Source organism: Labrus bergylta, chromosome 2 (genome assembly GCF_963930695.1).
Source record: "Labrus bergylta chromosome 2, fLabBer1.1, whole genome shotgun sequence".
Lineage (NCBI taxonomy): Eukaryota > Metazoa > Chordata > Actinopteri > Labriformes > Labridae > Labrus > Labrus bergylta.
The window spans coordinates 28,630,656-28,652,613 of NC_089196.1; the positions used below are offsets into that span (position 1 = coordinate 28,630,656).

The following is a 21,958-nucleotide window of genomic DNA, read 5'->3' on the forward strand; positions in this document are numbered from 1 at the left end:
GAGAGGATGGACTTTTCTCTTCATTGGGGGGTTTGTAGACAGACTAGAGACACATGTTAGAGTTAGAGAGACATGGTGAAATGTATTTTACTTAATGTGACCTTTAAAATACTTTCTTTAACAACGATTTTTGATTTCTTTTGAGTTTATCTCTTGAATACAAAACAGTAAAATCCTTTCTCTTTTCAAAAACCTTCCTCAAGGATTTCTTCTACATTTTCTTTTTCACACCGTTAAATCTTTAAGACTGACAGTCAGGAGAGAGAGAGAGAGAGAGAGAGAGAGAGAGAGAGAGAGAGAGAGAGAGAGAGAGAGAGAGAGAGAGAGAGAGAGAGAGAGAGAGAGAGAGAGAGAGAGAGAGAGAGAGAGAGAGAGAGGAGAGAGAGGAGAGAGAGAGAGAGAGAGAGAGAGAGAGAGAGAGGAGGAGAGAGAGACGGCTGATGCTACTGAGAGCTGCATGATCATCACAAAAACAGAAATCTTTTCAAATAAAGGGCCACACACACACACACAGAGTCATAAATGCTGCATTCATTCCTTGAAATGAGACAAACAAACGGCAGCTTAGCCGGCAGTAATGTGAACACAAAGACTTTATGTAACGGGGAGGGAGAGGAGGGTCGATGACGGAGGAACAGGAGGAGAGAGAGAGATCCTTTGTGTTATTATTATTCCTCATGTTTTAATTTTAGATTTTTATGACATTAGGAAACTAAATTAAAAATAAACTGATGCCTAATCATTTCCCCTGAAACCACAACGTTTTCCCAGTCGTTGACTCATCACACGACTTCACTTGACTCTCTGAGCTTTTATTCAATCTCAGAAACAAAGAAAGTTAAAACAATTTTTTTATTGGTATCAGATTAGGATTTAGTACGTGTTGCCACCCAGAGACTCAGTTTGAATATTTTGAATGATGAAGATGGATTTGAGCCTCCTAAACTCAATTTGGCAGCTGTTGAACTATCCCAGTTACCATGGTTACCAGCAGCTACATGTGATGAATGTCACAACCAGCACCTTTCGACACAGAATGCTGCCCTCCTCTCAGATTATTTCAGCACAGCCGTTACATTTGACTGTTATCTGATCTTTAAAGATGGACTGAGGAGCGATGTTTGTTGCAGCTCATGAACACAACATTCAAATTTGGCCCCGCCTCCTGGGCTCATCGCCACCAGAAGCGCGCGTCCCCCGCCTCTGACAGAGAGTTAAAGGAACAGTCACCCAGCCCAGCATATACCCGCTGCATCGCACTCGTTTTGGAATGAGTTTGGTGTTTCGGCTCACTATGATTATAGTGAAAACAATCGTCATTTAAATGCCCCAATATATTCACGGTTCAGCTGTGTAGAGGCACATTGTTTATTAGATAGTTAACACTTAATTAATTCACATTTATCTTTATGTTATTTTTTATTCTTTGTCCTTTATTTGGACTTGTACGACCTCTGGTTCAGTTTCAGCCAGCAGGGAAAATGTCCTGGAGTTTTTTAGTTTGATTTTTGGGTGATGAAAACACCGAGACAGTTAATGAGAGAGAGAGGCAGAACTAATGAGAGAGCAGACTAAATCTGTGCCACAGTGTGTCGTGTGTGTGTGGTGTGTGTGGTGTGTGTGTGTATGTATGTGTGTGTGTGTGTGCGCTAACCCGGCCTTCACCCCCGACAGCCTCGTCCTCTGATCCACTCTGTGACTCCCACTGTTAGCAGCAGGCACTCAAACCGATCTGCGGCTGGACACAGACTCAGGACCCGTTTCTCTCTGGTTTCACTGTCCGTTAAGCTCAAACTGAAACCAAAACAAACTCTGAACCTGCTGCGTCTCGGCAGGCGGGCGGGCAGGTAGCTGTAGTAAATAGACAGACGAACAGACAGACGTCCGGCGTTGTGCCAGTTGCTAGCACAAAAAAGAAAACCAGTCCAGTAAGCTGAGCAGCGTGCAGACCTTCCTCTCTTTTCCTACCAGTTACTTTCAGCACATTTGTAAAATCAATGTTAGCATTCTGGGTCGGAGAAAATCTGCTCCATTTTTTGCATCCAATACACCTGGTGGTGCTTGCTGATGAACGTTGCCAATATCCTGTTGCAAACTTCTGTGAAACAACCTGTTCAAAAATTAATAACAAGTGCACGTGCTCACACACGAGTACCCAACGTGGTCATGACGTATAATCAATCGCCGCCTTGCATAAAAGAATAATCCAGGATGTTGCTATCTGACCCAAATCACTCAAAATAGGCTTCTAAGTCAGTAGACTGGCAGTCATTCATCTCTACTGTGCTGACTCTGAGACAGCGCTTCATGATGACGTTAAACCCTCTGGTGTCATAACACGACGTGATGATGATGACGTACAGTTTGTACAAGAGGTAACCGTGCTCATGTCCGGTTTAGCTTGGAGCAATGTGAGTTCAGGCCAGCGGGGGACTGGAGAGGAGGAACAATCGTACTTTATCACGGTTCGGGGCAACTGGGCCCAGTGTGATTCCTAAAGCCTCCGCCTCACCGTAAAGCAATATAAAATCAAGCTGTGGGACAACGTTATGACGGCGTGATGAATGAAAGGTGTAGTGAAGGGGGAACTTTGTCACTGCGCTGTTTTGAAATCACACTGTGTAAAGAAATTACGTTTGTATTTGGATTAAAGTAAAGGGTTAAACGTGTTAATCAGAAGGTGACTTTTTTTATGTTTTGGAGTTTTTAGCCTGATTTACAAACTTCATGCTAAGCTAGGCTAACTGCATCCTGAGTCTCACCTATGAAATGAAGACAAAGGGAGATGCTGCTCTGGGCAGGACAACAGGACGCAGGGGTCGTTACCCACACACTGCAGCCGTTACCATGGTTACAGATTACAACATACAGAGAGGAGTCCGCCCCATAACACACAATTACACACACACAGACACACACACATACAGGGGTAGTCTGTTGTGTTGTTTACTGATGGAGGTGAACCTACGCTCACACTTTACTCATGATGTAAGAATGTGTGTGTGTGTGTATGTACGGTGTCCTGTTCTACCATCCTTGTGAGGACCACAGTGTTCTGATGATAAAAAAGAACGTGCAGCTTTTCAATCGGTTATAAACCTGTTCTTCGTGTGTTCATCGAGCTGATTCACAGGTTGTGTTTCAGGTGTTTGGTCTTTTCTCACACATGAACTCCGGACAGTTTCCAGACATTCTGGTCCTGAACATTTCCAGACTTCCTTTTGTACATACGGAGCTCACAGCAGGAGATCTTCAGTGTCTAATGAACTCTCACAACACAGAATACTCCACACACCGACACGTGTGTTTTTAGTGATTCATTGTGTGTGTGTTTTTAGTGATTCATTGTGTGTGTGTTTTTAGTGATTCATTGTGTGTGTGTGCTCTCCTGTTGATAACGGAGGTCTGATAAATGCCTCCATCTCTGACTCATAAATGATTCAGCTTCCTGCAGATTTCTGTCAGGAGCTAGAACCAGAACCTCAGACTGCTGGTCAGCCGACAGTGAGAGTGTTTGTCCTTGAGCATGGCCTGCCCTGAAGAGTTGTTGTCATGGTTACCTCTTTGTGAGCCTGTGACTGGTGCAGAGGTGTGTGACCCTTAAGACTTTGGCCTTACTCACGATGTTTCTTTCTCAGATTTATCCACGTTAACAGGCTGAAGTTTATTTATTTAATAGTAATTTTTACATTTTTATGATTTTTTTGTTTTTGTTTCACCAAACACTCCGGAGCTATATCTTTATTTCATACAGTAATCAGCCAAGTTGTAAAAACCTATTTATATTTATAGGACTGTGTAAAAAGATGGAGGACATGTCAGAAGGCTGGTTTGATGAACAACATGATTGACAGCTCTGTTGACGATAGAGGCTCCTGTGGCTCTGTATGCATCGGATAACGATACGATGCACTTTATTGTCCCCTTGGGGAAATTTGTCTTTGGACCCAAAGTGCGGCCAAACATTCAGCTTCTTCCACTCGAATCAGGAGATAAAAACAATAGAAAAACCACATCCACACACCAACAAAAAGGCACATACCAATACAGAACAACACAACATATATCTGCAAAAACACAGCATGAGAGATAAAATAACAAAGGTAAGAAAATGTAAAAAGCATACAGGGACACCATGTTTGTGGTATTGCAAAACCCCCAGCCTTGTGAAACATTATTCAGAATTTGATCAAAATAGAGGAGTGACAGGAAACGTAACCAAAGACTGCTACACTTTTGGTAGCTGTGAGTTTCTGCTGTGGATTGTACCCGCCTGAGGAATCTTTGACATTTTAGTTAAACATGTTTTTTTGTGGTTAGAGGAAGTAGTGGGACGCCGACAAAGCTGCAGTGTCTGTGGCTCCAAATGAGCGCTGCAATATGTAACGTTAAAGCTGCACTATGGAGTTTTGGTGGTGAAATTTGAAAGTTAGAGAAGTGAAACAATTCGATGCTATATTTTCTGAAGTGGATACACAAACTTTGCTCAAAGAAGAATATGGGTCCCTGAAACACTGTTTGGAGCTAAAAAGCAACCCGGTGAGTTACGGATTCACTGTAGCGGGCCCCCCACCACAACTTTTCCTGTAACATTTTATCTTCAAACAGTATCTAGTTAGTTAGTTTGTGTGTAGAGTTATGAACATGTACCACAGAATCTGTAAATGTCTCCAACTTTCACATTTCTCTACCAAAACTACAAAGTGCATCTTTAAAAATGCATATCACGGGTGTATTCAAGCTTCACTTTTGTGCCACAGAAGGAGGTAGGGACACATCCATTTTTATACACAGGCAATTTTTTTATGTGGACTGAAAACATGAACGCAATAAACAAGCATATTAAGGTTACGTGTTAAACACAACTAGAGGGAAAAACAGACTCAAAAACAAAACACACACATGATAAAGGTGTTTAGAAGTCCAGACATTTACTTGGCGGCTGTGGCTCAGTTGGTAGAGTCGGTCGTCTCTCAACTGGAAGGTCGGGGGTTTGATCCCCAGCTCCTGCAGCAACATGTCCGATGTGTCCTTGGGTAAGACTCTTAACCCCAGCCTCTACCATCACTGTGTGAATGTGTCGGTGTGACCTGCCGTGTAAAAGCATTTTGAGTAGTCAGAAGAAAAGAACGATACAAGCTGAAGTCCATTTACTGAGATTATACTCTTGAGAACCATTTTGTAATAACTATCATCATCGTTCTCGGTACGCTCGAGTCGTTCTCTGTTCCCAAAGTGCGTCTTGAAATGGGGAAACAAAGCCGTTTCAGGTTCTGCTCTTCCTGCAGCTTGAATCTTCTGCAGCAGGATTTGGGGATAGGTCTCTTAAAGGGGACATATTGTGAAAAATCCACTTTGACAGTGTTGTTGAACATACATTTGGGTGACCTGAGTGTCACAGGTAACTGTTTTAAAAGGTAGAAAATGGGTATAATGTGTCCTCTTTACAATCATTTTCTAATGAGATTGACGATGTGTGAGGATGATGCTTCGGGTTTGTAGAGGCTGTTTCTACTAACATTCTGCTCGATAACCAACGATGTGTCGACCTGTGTTGTGTAACTGTGTTAAAGTGTGTTACTGCCTGTGTTGTTGCTCTTGTGAAAGAGATTCTTCATCTCAGTGAGGTTTTTCAAAAACGTCACTTTGAGATTTATTTTAGTATTTTTCAGCCAGTCTGTACTCCGAGGGAATTGTTTTTTTTAAACTTCAATTTATTTGTTTTCCGCCTACTCAGCGCTCAGTTTCCTTCAGTGTTAATGACTCCTGACTGTTTTTCCTCCTGCAGACTCCCAGCAGACAGAACACCTCTCCTCCTATCAGCTGACCGTCCCTCGACCAATTGGAGGCAGGCTGAGGCGGGACGTGGACGGACGACTCCCCAATCAGGTACCGAGGGTCCACGATGCTGTAACATTTAAGTGTAGTTTTCTTTGTGTGATCTCTGACCTTCAGGAAAACACACACTCAGCAGGTCCACCTCGTGTGTGTGTGTGTGTGTGTGTGTGTGTGTGTGTGTGTGTGTGTGTGTGTGTGTGTGTGTGTGTGTGTGTGTGTGTGTGTGTGTGTGTGTGTGTGTGTGTGTGTGTGTGTGTGTGTGTGTGTGTGTGTGTGTGTGTGTGTGTGTGTGTGTGTGTGTGTGTGTGTGTGTGTGTGTGTGTGTGTCCTCGCTGAGTGTGCAGTATGTTATCTCTCTCACTAAAACAAAAACACATCACACACTCTTTTAAAACTTGAAATAACATCTGAGGAGTTTCAGGATGTTTTAAGAAGAGTAAACCTGAACATGATGAGGGAGAGAGAACCAACATGGACGCCTCCAAGAGAACCTTTGTTTTGTTAGCTTTTAACAGGCGATAACAACACACTGCGTGATAGTTTGCACGGGAAAATACACAACAACACGTCCTCAGATCGAGCTCACACGATACCATCGGTGGGATTGATTTAATTACACAAAAAGAGGACGTAGCTGCTAATAAACTCAAAAGTTACAGGGGGCGACCACCCGGCGCCCCTGACGCTCAGCCACTAGTATCGGTCTGTGTCGTCCTCACAACCACCGCCGTCCTCACTCATACACGGCCAGCTCCGACCTCGCGAGGAAGTTTGGACAACAGGAACGAGAGGAACACAAAGGAGAAATCCTTCCTGCATATTATCCCATATGCTCTTTTGTAAAGCGTCTTGAGGTAACACTTGTTATGAAGTGGCACTTTACAAGTCATGATTGATTGGTTGATGCACACAGCAGCCATGTTGGATTTTAACCTGGGCCTCTAAAGGTTTTCTGAGTTTGTGTGGTGGAATTCACACTTCAGGAGGGCGTTCCTGATGATATATCAGACCGGCAAACTGGAATTTCCGAAAGGAGCACAGCATAAAGCCTTGCTGAAACACTGTGTTTTTTTAGTAGTCCATATGAGGATCACTGTAGGAGTGCAATGAGAAGTGTTATGACATGTCTCAGTTTACATTCAGTTAGTCTGTAAGAGCAGCTGCAGCATGTTCTGAAATAATTTAGATGGAACGAGTATGGAATTAAAAATAATTTGAAATGGGTTGGTGCACAGCAGAAAGTGTCCCCAGTAGAACCTGAGCAGCAGATTGAAGGTTCCACAGAAGAAGAAAAACAAACTGGATTTTACTAGTTTTAGACCTCTAGATTTTACCTCGGTCACGGATGACGAGCAGTTCACTGAAATCACACTTTCAGTTTGAAATGAGTCAGAGAGTAAGGTGGACCTGAAACTCCTCTATGTTACTGTTTCATACGAAGACTGTTAATGTCGCAGGACCACCTTAAAACACACACACACACACACACACACACACACACACAGCAGAATAAATCTTCCTCTAACAACATGTCTCTGCTCAGTGTGTGTGTGTGTGTGTGTGTGTGTGTGTGTGTGTGTGTGTGTGTGTGTGTGTGTGTGTGTGTGTGTGTGTGTGTGTGTGTGTGTGTGTGTGTGTGTGTGTGTGTGTGTGTGTGTGTGTGTGTGTGTGTGTGTGTGTGTGTGTGTGTGTGTGTGTGTGTGTGTGTGTGTGTTTCCATCGCTGTCATTTTCTTTTCCACCCTGCATGCTGGAACAAGTCCAGTACCACACACACTCATATTCACACTTACACTACGTAGAAATGTGAGCATGCTCAGGAGGAGTGACATTGTGTGAAAGAATGATATTAGGCTGTGTGCATTTTCTTTGAGTTTGTGTGTGTGTGTGTGTGTGTGTGTGTGTGTGTGTGTGTGTGTGTGTGTGTGTGTGTGTGTGTGTGTGTGTGTGTGTGTGTGTGTGTGTGTGTGTGTGTGTGTGTGTGTGTGTCAGCCTGCAGCCATGTTTTTCTCTCCCCTCTGTCAGACGTGTTTTAATCTCTGCAGGCAACAAACAACATCAGAAGTCTTTACAATCACTCCACGTCTTATCAGCGTCACGTCACTCTACCCTCGTTATTTAATCATTTTATGCGTTCAGTTTAAAACACTTGATTGTCGGAGATTTAAGAACATTTTCAAACTACAAATGTGTTGAGCAATCCTCTCTGAGAGTCGGATGTTCAGATCGATTCCATCGTCACGTCTCTACACACTAAACAGCCAGCTAGCTTCTGACTATAAGTTAACACTTTCATTTATTTAAAGGTGACATATTCTCTTCCTCTTCATCCAGTGTAAATAAGTCTCAGAGCTCCTCAAAACATGTGTGTGAAGTTTCTTGTTCTAAATCCACTCTGATCCTGTATTTGATCCTGTCTATAAACCCCTCTATTTCAGCCCTGCTCAGAACAGGCTGTTTCTGTGTCTGTACCTTTAAATGTAAATGAGCTGTGTCTGACCACGCCCCCTCTCTGGAAGGGCTGGGGTGTACTCGGGCTTTCTCGCTCCATGTCCTATTGTTTACGGTGAGAAGGCAGACTCAGAGGGCAGAACAAACACCTAGCTGTGGGAGTGTCACCCACCAGGGGGAGGGGCTACTGCCCTTTGTGATGTCATGAAGGGAAAATCTCCAAACGGCCTGTTTGAGCACACATTTTCTGAAAAGTGGAGCAGGCAGAAGACGGAGAGGATGGACTTTTCTCATCATTGGGGGGTTTTAGACGGACTAGAGACACACATATTAGTGTTAGAGAAACATGTTGAAATGTGTTTTTCATAATATGTGACCTTTAAGTCTTTTTAAGACATAGTCTTAAGCTATGTGTTAACAACAAACACCCACCAACAGATCCTTTTAGGAGATTTATCAGCTCATTAAAACACCAAGTGATTCATTTAGAAGCTGCTTTTAAACTATTTTTACATGAAAGACATCAAAGTGAGTTTCTCCTTCTGGTAGAACGGTGTAAAAATGATTGAGTTCATGTATCTTATTACTGCAAAAGTTTGGAGCTGGTTTAATCTCCGTTCTTTTTGTGATGTTCACTCCTGACCTCACACTGCTGATTATAAACCGTGTACAGTATGATTTACATGATTTCCTCCCAGCTGTGTTGATACGGCACGTTAACTCAGCCCTGTCATGTTATGATGTCAGCACAGTGGTATCTGTAACACGTCACCTCCCACTGATCTGCCTGCAGGACTCGACTCTCTGAACGAGAGGACAGACAGGAAAACCTCATTATTAACATTTATTACAAAGATCGTTAGATTAGATGACACGGCCGGCTCAAAGCCAGTGACCAATGAGTGGAGGAGGCGAGGAGTTAATCTAAAAAAATAGGTTTACATTTACTCACAACCACATTAATCTACCAACTTAACAAAAGGAATGAGGAGCTTTGGGGAGCAGCCTCCCTCCGTCTCTTTCTCCCGGTCTCCCACAATGAGGAAGTGGGGGGCTCCCAGTCCACGTCGACCAGGCCACACCCACTGGGAACCTGAAACACACAGACAGCAAAACAAGCAACCAGCTTACAGGTCTTTATCGGTACATAAAACCTTAAAAATCTACAATTTAGCAAATCAGATTTGTACGATTTTTTTTAAAGATTTATTTTTGGGCTTTTTGGGCCTTTATTGGAGAGACAGGACAGATAAAGTTGGAAATCAGGGAGAGAGAGAGTTGGGAATTACATGCGCTACATGCCGGATTCACCACCCGGGCCGCCCGCTTGAAGGACTACAGCCTCCATACATGGGGCGCACGCACTAACCACTGCACCACTGCACCACTGCACCACGAGCGCCCCAGATTTGTACGATTTTGCGCGCTGAAGTTTCTGTCGATCCAGAAATGAACAGTCCAACAGTCTGGTACAGATGTTTAAAACTGGTGCTTCACATGCTTGATAAAGTTTAGGATAAAGTGGTTCCAGGATCTCTGCAGATTCTGCGTGTGTCCTCTTAACCTTTCGTTATAAACTCGTCGTTATTTCGAGGCTCTTTTGGCTCATTCTCAGACAGATGATGGATGTGGAGCCAGTTCACTCTGTGAGTCCAGCTGTGTTTGTTTCATGACTCCAGCTACAAGATGTTGTGAGTCAATGAGAGAGCAGATATGACTTTACAGATCCTGAAAAGAAGAACTAAAACTCTGAAGACTACAGTGAAGATAAAGTGAAAAGTGTTGCAGGCTCCTGCAGCCAAAGTGATGCATAGACAAAGTAAACAAATGTTGTCCTTTTCTTAAACAAGCAGGAGGCGGCGCAGAGCTTTAGCTTATCTCGGAGTTAAGTTTCGGTCATCACTGTTCATGTTTGCAGCACATACCGGCTCGCACCAGCTCTGTGTGTGTACAAGCGTATCCTAGTTTGAGTCTAACTTATGACGAGGTGGAGCAGTTTCTTACATTCAAGGTGTTCCACCAGCTGAGATAGTTCCAACGTTTAAGTTATCACTTAAATCTTACGCCTAGCTTTGGGGCGGCAAAAAAACTTTTCACATCTCTCCAGTTTGTTTGTTGCTGTGGGAGTTGGATTCAGTCTCACTCGCTCTCTGTTGGAGGACGGAAGAGCCGCTGTTGGCAGCTGGTTGATGTAGTCAACTGCTGACTTCCTGTCCTCATTCACCTCAACACACACACACACACACACACACACACACACACACACACACACACACACACACACACACCACCTGCCCATGTGTTCACCTACGCAGTAATCACTCACCTGCTGATAGATGCAGCTCTCTCTCTCTTGCACACACACACACACACACACACACACACACACACACACACACACACACACACACACACACCCACACACTCACACAGAGGTGAATGTCTGCCAGGTGAGTCAGAGGCTCGGCTGACCTTGGAGTTTAGTTTTGAAGTTTATTGGACTTTTTCTCTCCTCTTCACTCCTTTGGGACAAAACCTCGTCTTACCTTTTATCAGACTCATGATGTCGCACTTGTTAGACACCGGCCAATCACCTCTCAGACGTCATACGGTCATTACCCTGTTCATGGTTTTGATCCGTGCTCTGTATTTATTGTTTTAAGATTTGATTTTATTTAGAGACAGGACAGTAGATGGAGAAAGAAACTGGGGGGAGACAGAGAGTGGGAAAGGAATCTGTGTGTCTGGAATAATTTCACAAAAGACTTCATTATTCAGAATCTGTTGGACTCTTCAGTGATTTACTGTCGGAGTCTTTAGACTGTTACAACATGAGTTTTTAAATAGTTTAATTAATTACTAACTTTTGTGTCTGTGGCAACAATCGGACAAACACAACAGCAACATAATAATTAGAGCGATCAAAGAGAAGTCATTCACAATATCAATGATCGAGTATTGAAGATTTTAAATCAAAGATCACAAATATAGTCCACTCATAATCATGACGGAGAGGCTGTGAAATCCACGGGTGTCAAACCCACACGCTGTGACGAGTGACACCCACTTTTTAAATTCATGCATTTGAACCCCCTCACTGTTACTGCGGTTCAAACTCAGCAGATCTGTCTCTCCACCCGGAGCTATTTTCAGAGCGCCGTGCTGTGCTGTGCCTGGATGTGTGAGCGAGTTCATTTTGCAACTCATAAACGAGAATGAGATTGTAGTTCACTCAGTCTGGAGACAGTGAACAACTGCTCATGGTCCGAGGTACCGAGAGTTACCGAGACCTCGAAGCCAAAGTCTTGTGTTTTTTTTTTTGTTTTTTTGTGTGTGTTTTTTTTTTTTTTTTAAGATTTATTTTTGGGCTTTTTGTGCCTTTATCGTAGAGATAGGACAGTGTGGATAGAGTTAAAGATCAGAAAGAGAGAGTAGGAAATGACATGCGGGAAGGGAGCCACAGGCCGGATTCAAACCCGGGCCGCCCGCTTGGAGGACTACAGCCTTCATACATGGGGCTCGCACAATAACCACTGCGCTACCGTGAGCCAAACTTGGACATGTGGCATCCAGCATGGCTCCGTTACGCTTTTCAAAGTCAAAGCCCGATCTGTATTTTTTTCTATGATGAGACCAACTGATGCTTTTGGGTAGTTTCCAAAGTGGGGTCCACCATGAGGGGGGTCACGGGATACCTTCCAAAAACAACAAGTACACATTTTTAATCATTGACAATTGTAAATTTGACCCATTAGTGGAAAAATAGATACAAATAAGCAGTTCGATTTCAAATAAAACCACATCATTAAGTATTAGCATGTACTAGTATTAGAATGTACGGAGGCTGTAGTCCTCGCCGCAGTGGCCGTGGGTTTGAGTCCAACCCCGTCCCTTTGCTGCAGGTCATCCCCCACTCTCTCTTCTCTCTGCATTTCCTGTCTCTATTTCCAGCCGACCTGTCTAATAAAGCCAAAAAGAGCCCCTAGATAACTAAAGATATGTTACTGCTGTGAAAGATGAAGATGTGTAGATTGAACTTCTGCTTTGTCTCTCTTCAGGTGTCGTACGTCATCAGTGTGGACGGGAGTGATCACGTCGTTCATCTGGAGAGAAACGAGTAAGTTCTGACTTCATATCGTGTGTGTGTGTGTGTGTGTGTGTGTGTGTGTGTGTGTGTGTGTGTGTGTGTGTGTGTGTGTGTGTGTGTGTGTGTGTGTGTGTGTGTGTGTGTGTGTGTGTGTGTGTGTGTGTGTGTGTGTGTGTGTGTGCTGAACTACAACACAGTATCATCTGCTCTGATGACATCATATCAGATGCTGCTGATTGGCCAATCAGATCCCTCCGTTCATGATGTCAGAGAAGAGGAAACAGCTGATTATCTTTAGTTTTCAAGTGTTCATGGACGTCAAACGTCTGCTGTTTTATCTGAACAAATCATATTTCTTCTCCTTAAATGACAACTGGGTCACCAGATTTGAACCCGGGCCGCCTGGAGGACTACAGCCACTCTGCGGCCCGGGTTCAAATCCGACCCGTGGCTCCTTTCCTGCATATCATTCCCCACTCTGTCTCTCTCTCGCTGATTTCCGACTATATCCACTATCCTGTTTCGCTCAAAACTAAACTTAAAACAAAACAAAAAGGTTTCAATCGGTCCGTATCGAACCAGCATGTGTCCGTTATTTAATTATAATATTAAAGAGATATTAAAACAGATACAAACACATTAAATGTTGTTGTTGTCTTTGTTTTCAGCCTGCTGCTTCCTGCAGACTTCACTGTGTTCACCTACAGCAAGAACGGATCACTGATCACATCCAGACCACCTGTACAGGTAACACACACACACACACACACACACACACACACACACACACACACACACACACACACACACACACACACACACACACACACACACACACACGATGCTGTATTCTCGTATGGTCCCAGTTTCCGAGTTTGGGAGGTCAGTCTTCTGGCTTCAGTGCGTTCACCTGATTTCAGTTCAGAAAGTCTGACAAACATCGTGGATGCCTTAAAGAAACTTGTGAATGTCTCTGTTACAAGTTATATTTCAGCAAAAAGTCGATGTGCAATACGTGAATTAATCAAAAGTTTTTTTGCGTTAACAAAACCTCATTTGCCTCCCTTCGTTGATGACGATGAGGACCTCAGCTACGGCAAATCGAGCACCTAATTATTTCTAAGTTTCCAAGTTGTTCTTCCAACTTGAGCGGGCGTTCATGTGCATTTTCCAACACAAAACTGTTTTTTCCGATGTGTCCGACACCGCATGAATGCAGCATGAGTCCTGCTTTTTCTCCAGGGAGCCAATCATTGAGCGGATCTGATTAACCAGGAAGTGACAGAACTCCTTCATGTGACCGGTCAGCGAATGAAGCCAAACAGGAAGCAGAGATCAGGAGAGAAAAAGACGAGAGAAAGGAAACAGACTGAGACAGAGAGTAAAAAAACACTCATAGTCCAAATACCACAAAGAAACGACGTCACCACAAAGAAAACCAAACAAAGGAAGAGATTCAGACGTTTCGACACAGAGTCCCTCTTCTAATAATGCAGAAGCTGTTTCAGAAAATGTTTCATCGGCACAAAACTGTAATATCGATATGACCGACTGACATGCAGTGATTTGGTTGTACAGCTTTGATTATCACATTAAATTTGTTTTCTAATTATTTATTAGGGATGGGAAATGAAGCACTTTTTACATTTGGAGGATTTCAATAAAAGCAGGCTGGGCAAAGTGGACGTTGTGGATTTATATGATCAGGAAACTTGTGAATATTCTCACTAAGAAGGTGTCCTGCTCGCCTTCCTACTCAGAGCTTTATTTATCTTTTTCTTCTTTATGGGGGGGGGGGGGGGCCTTATAACGTTTGATTACATGATTATTCTCACTTAAGACCATCGGAGAGCGTCTTTAGCTCAATGGGTTAATTACCTGATTAAATAAAGGCTCAATAAAAACAAAAAAAATGGATAGCACATCGGTAAGATCGCACGCCCCATGTACAGAGGCTATAGTCCTCGTCACAGGGACCGTGGGTACAAATCAAACCTCTGCCCTTTACTGTGTCATCGTCTCTCTCTCTCTCTCTCTCTCTCTCTCTCTCTCTCTCTCTCTCTCTCTCTCTCTCTCTCTCTCTCTCTCTCAGCGTTTCCTGTCTCTCTATTATAAAGGCCCAAAAAATAAACTCCCCATTCACCTCATATCAGAGATCAGTTTAAAGTTGTGTTGTTTCAAATGTTTCCACTTAGTTTCAGAACAACAGGATGTGATCTCAGTCTCCTCATTTAAATGCAGCAGTGAGTACCGTTAATATTAAGATAAGTCACTTTAGAAAATCCAACTGTCAGACACTAGTACACTAAATATGTAAAGATTTGAATGATGCTCTTTAAACCTGCACAATATGGTGCCTGAGAAAATATGAGTTTATTATTTAATATGTGAAGGTGGGGGTGAATGATACAATTTTAAAAGATGTTTTGTAGCTATAACTCAGGTTTTTGGTCTGCTGTTCTTCATGTTTCACTCCTGTGTTTGCAACATGTTTCTTCTGAATACATATTCATTTAAAAAACAGGTTTTCTTTTCATTATATCAATTAATCAAAGAGCAGCTGACTGTTAGCTTCATCTTCTTCTGACTGCATCAAAATGTTGCCTCAGCATGGTCAGCACGAGGGGCCGGTGGCCTGCTGGTTAGTGCATGCCCTCCACGTACAGAGGCTGTAGTCCTCTGGGCGGGCAGCCGGGGTTCAGGTCCGACCTGTGGCTCCTTTACGGCATGTCATTTCCCCACTCTCTCTCTCTCTCTCTCTCTCTCTCTCTCTCTCTCTCTCTCTCTCTCTCTCTCTCTCTCTCACTCTCTCGCTCGCTCTCTCCTGTCGTTTTGACTCTATCATCTGTCCTGTTTCTAAATAAAGGCATAAAGATAAACTCAGTCCCAAAAATAAACTTTAAAAAGCCTGGTCAGCCTCCATCCGATGGGTAAAACGTGCACATGCTGATTGAGACAGATGGCTCGTTCACAGAAAATAATTGCTCTCATCTTAAGGGATAAATTAAGACTTCTGTGCTCATGCTCATGCGGCGATAAATTGTGCAGCCCTAATGTACAATGAAGACATGGAGACAGGAACATTTCAAACTTCTGTCTGTTCCCATCATTAAAACATGACATACTGATCACTTAGTGCTGCAATTAAATCTGAAATATCTTTGATTTATGGCTCAGTCTCCTAAAGGCTGCAATGTTTTTTTTTCTTTTTAAGTACCAAACATAAAATGCAAACTAGTGACATCCAAGACAAAGAATCAAAGTCTATACACAGTGAGACAGAGGTCAGGGTCGATGTAATAAGCAGGACCTTAGTACAGTTGTTGCTCTTTTTTTGCTCTGCGTCTGTCTGCCATTTGTCTTGGATGTGTGCACACTGGTGTTTTGTCTCTTTTTGGGTCTTTGTAGTGAAGCATATTTTGCAGATGAAATAGTAGTAATTAACCGGTCAGTGTGTCGGTGTAGCTTCTCTGCAGCTGCTGTGTTTATTTAAAGAAGAAAAGCATGCTGGGAGATTTCTCTGTGTGTGAAGTGAGTGCATTGATATTTCCTGTCTGCTGACCTCCTGCACTCTTTACCCCGAGGTTTTCTCTTCTCTCCCCTCTCAGTCCGTCTCCTCAGATCTGATGTTTGATCAAACTTTAATGATTGACAGCAGCTCCTCTCTGTCTCTATTTAAAATAGGATCTTGTGTTGGATGAAAACCTTTTTTATCTGAGACGTAATTCTACCATGTTTTCCTCTCTGTGCCTCTGAAAGTTACAGTCAGTTTTGGTTTTACTACTGAATAAATGAATATAAATGTAGAAGAAGAGAGTGTAACCTGCCTGTGTGAAGCTGAAGTCTGCCCCCTGCTGGTGTCTCTGTGACACTGCACTTTGAAAGAGAACATCAGGGTACTAAAACATGTGTCTCTGTGTGCTCTTGTGTTGTAGAATCACTGTCACTATCAGGGCTTCGTTCAGGACATGGAGGGTTCCTCTGTCGCTATGAGCGTCTGCAACGGCCTCAGGTAACCACACACACACACTCACTCACACACACACACACACACTCTCACACACACACACACACACACACACACACACACACACCTGTGTCCAACACTGATATGCTATTAGAGGATGCAGGACAGAGACAGAGACACTAGATGGTTAAAAACAAAACAAAGCTGTAAAGAAAAAGTAATCTTTAAGAGCAGAGAATACGAAATATCAACAGTGACAACAAAGGAAACCAAATACTCTCAGAAACCTGAACCTGAAAAACTACTACACACTGTAACCCCCCGGGTACACACGTTATACACACTGTACACTCTCCCCTCTGCGTCCTTATTCTCAAGGACAAGTGTCCTTTTTATATTCTACTCACAGATGGCTCTGTGTGTTGTTGTTGTTCTGTGTGTGTGTGTGTGTGTGTGTGTGTGTGTGTGTGTGTGTGTGTGTGTGTGTGTGTGTGTGTGTGTGTGTGTGTGTGTGTGTGTGTGTGTGTGTGTGTGTGTGTGTGTGTGTGTGTGTGTGTGTGTGTGTGTGTGTGTGTGTGTGTGTGTGTGTGTGTGTGTGTGTGGCCCTGTTGTGTGATATCTCTGTAATTACTTTGATAAAGCACACACACTCAGGCCTAATTAAACCCTCGACTTTATGTGTTGTTTAATCAACACTCTGCAGCAAAAAAAATCAGACCTCAACCTTCTGACTGTATGGATAAGAGACTGTAAAGAGAGGAAAGTATTTATTTCATTTATCATGTCATATATATATATATCATGTGATATATCTTATATCATGTAGTAAACCTTAAAGGTCAGCAGCTGATTCCCTTTGAGTGTCAGACCTGAAGGTCAGATCATGTGACCTTGAACAGTAAATATGGAACGTCACATTCATATTCATGATGTTGCATCGCTCTTTTTTCAGAGGAGTGTTGCACCTCGCTGACGACAGTTACGGTATCGAGCCGTTAGACTCCGCCCCCGAGCAGCACCTGGTGTACCGCCTACAGGATGTGACATCACAACCCCGTGGATGTGGAACGCCACATGAGGATGAGCACGAACACAACAACAGCACCGAGCACGCTCAGTACAAACAAGAGGACATCCACCACAGACAGCACAGCAGGGTGCGTATACACACACACACACACACACACACCATCTTGTTAATATGGTCATTTCATTAATGAATATTATGATTAAGTTACCTGTTTTGTTTTTTTGTTCCAGATGAAGCGAGCTATTCTTCATCAGACTCATTATGTGGAGCTGCTGCTGGTTGTCGACAATGACAGGGTAATACACACACACACACACACACACACACACACACACACACACACACACACACACACACACACACACACACACACACACACACACACACACACACACACACACACACACACACACACACACACACACACACACACACACACACAGAAGTTCCAAGTCCGACTTCAGGGCGTCGTTCTTTTTTTTTAAGATTTATTTTTGGGCTTGCTTTAATGGAGAGATAGGACAGTGGATAGAGCTGGAAATCAGAGAGAGAGAGAGAGTGGGGAATGACATGCGGGTAAGGAGCCACAGGCGGGATTCGAGCCTTGGCAACCCGCTTGGAGGACTCCAGCCTCCCAAATGGGGCTCGCGCACACTAACCACTGCGCCACCAGCGCCCCTTAAGGACGGCGTTCTTGAAGATGTTTCAGACTAGCAACTCAGAGGTCAAATGGAAAGCACCATAAGTTAACAGTTTGAAGTCTCTGCTCTTAACTTGTTCTGAGATAAAGTTACAAAGTCATTGGTTGTCACACGTTTAATGGTTTGCAGAGAAGAAGATGTGAGCATATAAATTGGAGTCGTTGAAAGGTGTTTTAAAGGAGCTAGGCTAGCCGTTTCCCACTACTTTCAGTGTTTGTGCTAAGCTAGGCTAATTGCTCCTCCCCAGAGATGAAACAGATTCATCTGAAGCGTCTGAATCCAAAAGACTTTTCAAAATATTGGCATCTTTTTAATAAAGTATTCTGTGTTTGATGTTTGGTCTCAACTTGTCTTTCTTTTTTCTTTCAGTATAATTATATGAACAGAAACGAGACCGCAGTGAGGGACGAGATGGTTCATCTGGCAAACTTTATCGACAGCGTGAGTAAATCAAACATGAACACTGTAACTATTGTATTAATGTTCTCAGCTTCAAGGAAAAAACCTGCATTGGAGTAAAAGAACCCTAACCCTACTTAAATACAATTAAAAATAAACTATCTAACCAACAGACCAAAACTAAAAACTGAGGAGACATTTTAAAGGCCGTAGAGATAATTATAATTTCTTTGTGTTCAGATCTACATTCAGCTGAACGTTCGAGTGGTCCTGGTCGGTCTGGAGATCTGGACTCAGCAGAACCCGATCAGCACCGACGGAGGAGCCGGAGAAGTCCTGAGTCGCTTCACCCAGTGGAGAGAGAAAGAGCTGGTCAGCCGTCGCCGCCACGACTCGGCACAACTCATCCTGTCAGTATAGAAACACTTAAAGTGAAACATGAGTGTTGTTGATAATTAAAAGGGATGATGGTTATGATGATGATGTCACTGCAGGAAGAAGGCTTTTGGAGGAACAGCAGGGATGGCCTTCGTCTCCACAGTCTGCTCCAGGAGCCACGGGGGCGGGATCAATGCGGTAAACTGCTCTGCTCTCTCCTCTTATTGGCTGAGACACCTCTCTTTCTCTTCACAAGCAGCTTATTGGTTGTTCAGACGACTTTTCTCTAGTTGATCTAAACATTACTAAAGCTGCTTTCTCCTGAATATTCCAGAGAATTTCAAGAGATCTTCCCCTGAAATCCTGCTGATCTGGTTGTTCACATAAGTACCTCACAGCGGGAGACGATCCCTGTCAGACAGGAAGGAGAGGGGGGGGGGGGTTTCTCGTGATTATATCCAGCTGTTTTCTCACATCAGCCCTCTCAGACTTTCTGCAAAAAAAAATACTAGGGGGCTGGCAGGAGAAACTCTGTTCACTCATACAGCTCAACTTCAGGAGTGTTTTACGAGAAGTGTGAAAGCACTGCAACATCAAAAGTTTACATTCCATAAGTGTAAAGTTTGTCATGTTCTCATATTTAAAGATAAACAAACTGTTTTAGAAAAAGATGGTCCAGAAGTTCAGGGAGTGCGTTTTCTTTTCTTTTAATCCAAAGGCTGTAAAAACCTTTCATATTTCTTTCTGTTCATATTTTCATCTTAATTTTACTCCTTCAGTTCACCAACAACAACATCCCCTCGTTCGCCTCCATCGTGGCTCATGAGCTCGGTCACAACCTCGGCATGAACCACGACGACGGGCGCTCCTGCACATGCCCAGTCCCCGCCTGCATCATGAACTCTGGAGCCACGTAAGGAGGGCACTGAAGCACACACACAAATTAAAACACACACACATTACAACACATGTTCCAGATCCCCTTTTTACTCCTCCCCCCCATCTGTTCTTTATCATCTCCTCCTTTTCCTTCCTCCTTTACTTCTCTTTCTCCTTAAATATTTTCCTTTAACTCTTTTCTGTTCTTTATCTACTCATACACCTCCTTTTGTCTTCAGCATTTTCTTTTCTCCTCCTTCTCATCTTCCTTTTCTCTCGATACCCTCCTTCATGTCTCATTTTTCTTCCTGTCCTCTCTCCTCCTTTTTCCTTCTCCTCCTCCTCTTTTCCCCCATCTCTTATCCTCCACCTACTCTTTTTTATTATCATCTCCTCACTCCACCTGTCCTCCTGCTCTTTCTCTCCAACTTTACACCTTTTGTAATCTCTCTCCCTCCTCTTTTCCATCTCTCCTTTTCCTTTCCTCATCTCTAATCCCCCCCCCCCTCCTCCTCCTCCTCCTCCTCCTCTTCTTTTCCTCCCTCTCCTCTTTTCATCTCCACTTTCTCTAACACCATGTTCCATCTCTGCTCCTCCTCTCTCATACCCTCCTCAGTTCCTTCTCTATCGTTCTTTTTTAAATTTAATTTAATTGATCTTACTGCCAGGAAGTTTTTAAAAGTTTTATGAAAGCAAAGTTTAACATACAGTGAAAACATTTATTTAAAAATGTAAACTGTTCAAACGTTTGCTCAATAAGTAAATAAATCCCTGAATCTACATATTAAAAAGACACTCTTAAAATGTACTCTCTCGTCTCCTCTCTGCAGAGGATCCAGGAACTTCAGCAGCTGTAGTGCAGACGACTTTGAGAAGATGATTTTGTTGACGGGGGGAACGTGTCTCCTGAACGTCCCTCGCCCCGATGAGGCCTACAGCGCCCCCTACTGTGGAAACAGACTGGTGGACATGGGGGAGGAGTGCGACTGTGGGTCACAGAAGGTCTGTAGGAAGAATATCTATATGCCTGTCAGATCCAAATTTGGGTTCTAATTGGGATTCCCCAAGTTTTAGAGAGAGCCTCTAGTGGACACTGGAGGAACTGTGTTTTTTTTGTTACGCACTTTGATATTTGCTTCATTTTTCAACACTGAATGTCTCTGCTTGATTAATACCTGTATCTGTATGTGTGAACGTGTGTGTTTCAGGAGTGTGAGGAGGACCCCTGCTGTGAGTATAAGACCTGTAAGCTGAAGCCTGGAGCTCAGTGTGCTTACGGAGAGTGCTGCTCCAAGTGTCAGGTAAACACAACAGTCTGACCTTTGACCCCCACTTCCAGTTAGCCCAGAGAGCGCAGGCAGCTTAAAGGGGACTTCCAGCATTTTTGTAAACGTGGGCACTGTTTTTACAAATCTTTTGGGGTGTTAATGACGAGTAGGTCTAGAAAGTTTATGAGTAGATATCTTCAGACAGCAGCTGCATACAGTCCATGATGATTGTTTTTATTCAGACAACTTTGCAGAAAGGTTTCCTGCAGAGATAGACATTTTTGTAAAAGAGGATTTTTTTTTTAACCACAAGCAACCGTTACATCAATCTCTCCAAATCCCACAGACTCGCATCAACAAAAACACTATTTTTAGCCTTAAGAACACGGGGGTAGCTGGTCGGCCGCTGCATTAATCACTTAGTTTGATCTGATCTGATGTCACTCTGATGGTTTAAAGTAAGAGTTCAGGTCCATCACAATATTTGTGCATCAAAAAAGCCAAATGTTCAACGCAGAGGTAGACGAGTAACTCCCACGCTCCTGCTGGTAAAACGACTTGAGTCTGGTTACTTTGAAAAGAGAGAAGACTTGAATGTGAAACGCTTCTAAAAATGACAAATATTTCATCTTCATCTTGGTTTTCTGTGTTTCCAGTACCTGCCTGGTGGAACAGTGTGTCGGTCAAGTACAGACGAGTGTGATCTCCCTGAGTACTGTAACGGCTCCTCGTCCCTCTGTCAGAGTGACGTCTTCATACAGGTGAAATGATTTACAAGAATCTGGTACGGACACTTAGATGTCAGATGTGTAAGAGTGGTCAAAGCAGACTGTAGAATCATAAGGAAACCACAGATGTCACCTTGAGACGGGCAGATACTAAACACTACAAAGAAAGAACTCAACACAACAAGCGGCCCCTCTCAAACACTGTACTGCCAATTTGAAGCGCCTCCATCAGG

At 43.3% G+C, this 21,958-nt stretch overlaps 1 protein-coding gene across 2 annotated transcripts in view; it reads left to right on the top strand.

The window, feature by feature from the left end:
- Positions 1-21,958, top strand: part of adam9a (ADAM metallopeptidase domain 9a) — a 41,008-nt gene that overhangs the window by 9,133 nt on the left and 9,917 nt on the right. For both annotated transcript variants that reach the window (XM_065950993.1, XM_065950999.1), the window contains exons 2-14: positions 5,789-5,889; positions 12,347-12,405; positions 13,044-13,122; positions 16,311-16,387; positions 17,295-17,499; positions 17,603-17,668; positions 18,443-18,514; positions 18,713-18,882; positions 18,967-19,048; positions 19,630-19,763; positions 20,560-20,731; positions 20,938-21,030; positions 21,654-21,758. In XM_065950993.1, the coding sequence (XP_065807065.1) occupies positions 5,789-5,889; positions 12,347-12,405; positions 13,044-13,122; positions 16,311-16,387; positions 17,295-17,499; positions 17,603-17,668; positions 18,443-18,514; positions 18,713-18,882; positions 18,967-19,048; positions 19,630-19,763; positions 20,560-20,731; positions 20,938-21,030; positions 21,654-21,758 (1,415 nt within the window). The remainder of the gene's footprint in view (positions 1-5,788; positions 5,890-12,346; positions 12,406-13,043; positions 13,123-16,310; positions 16,388-17,294; positions 17,500-17,602; positions 17,669-18,442; positions 18,515-18,712; positions 18,883-18,966; positions 19,049-19,629; positions 19,764-20,559; positions 20,732-20,937; positions 21,031-21,653; positions 21,759-21,958) is intronic.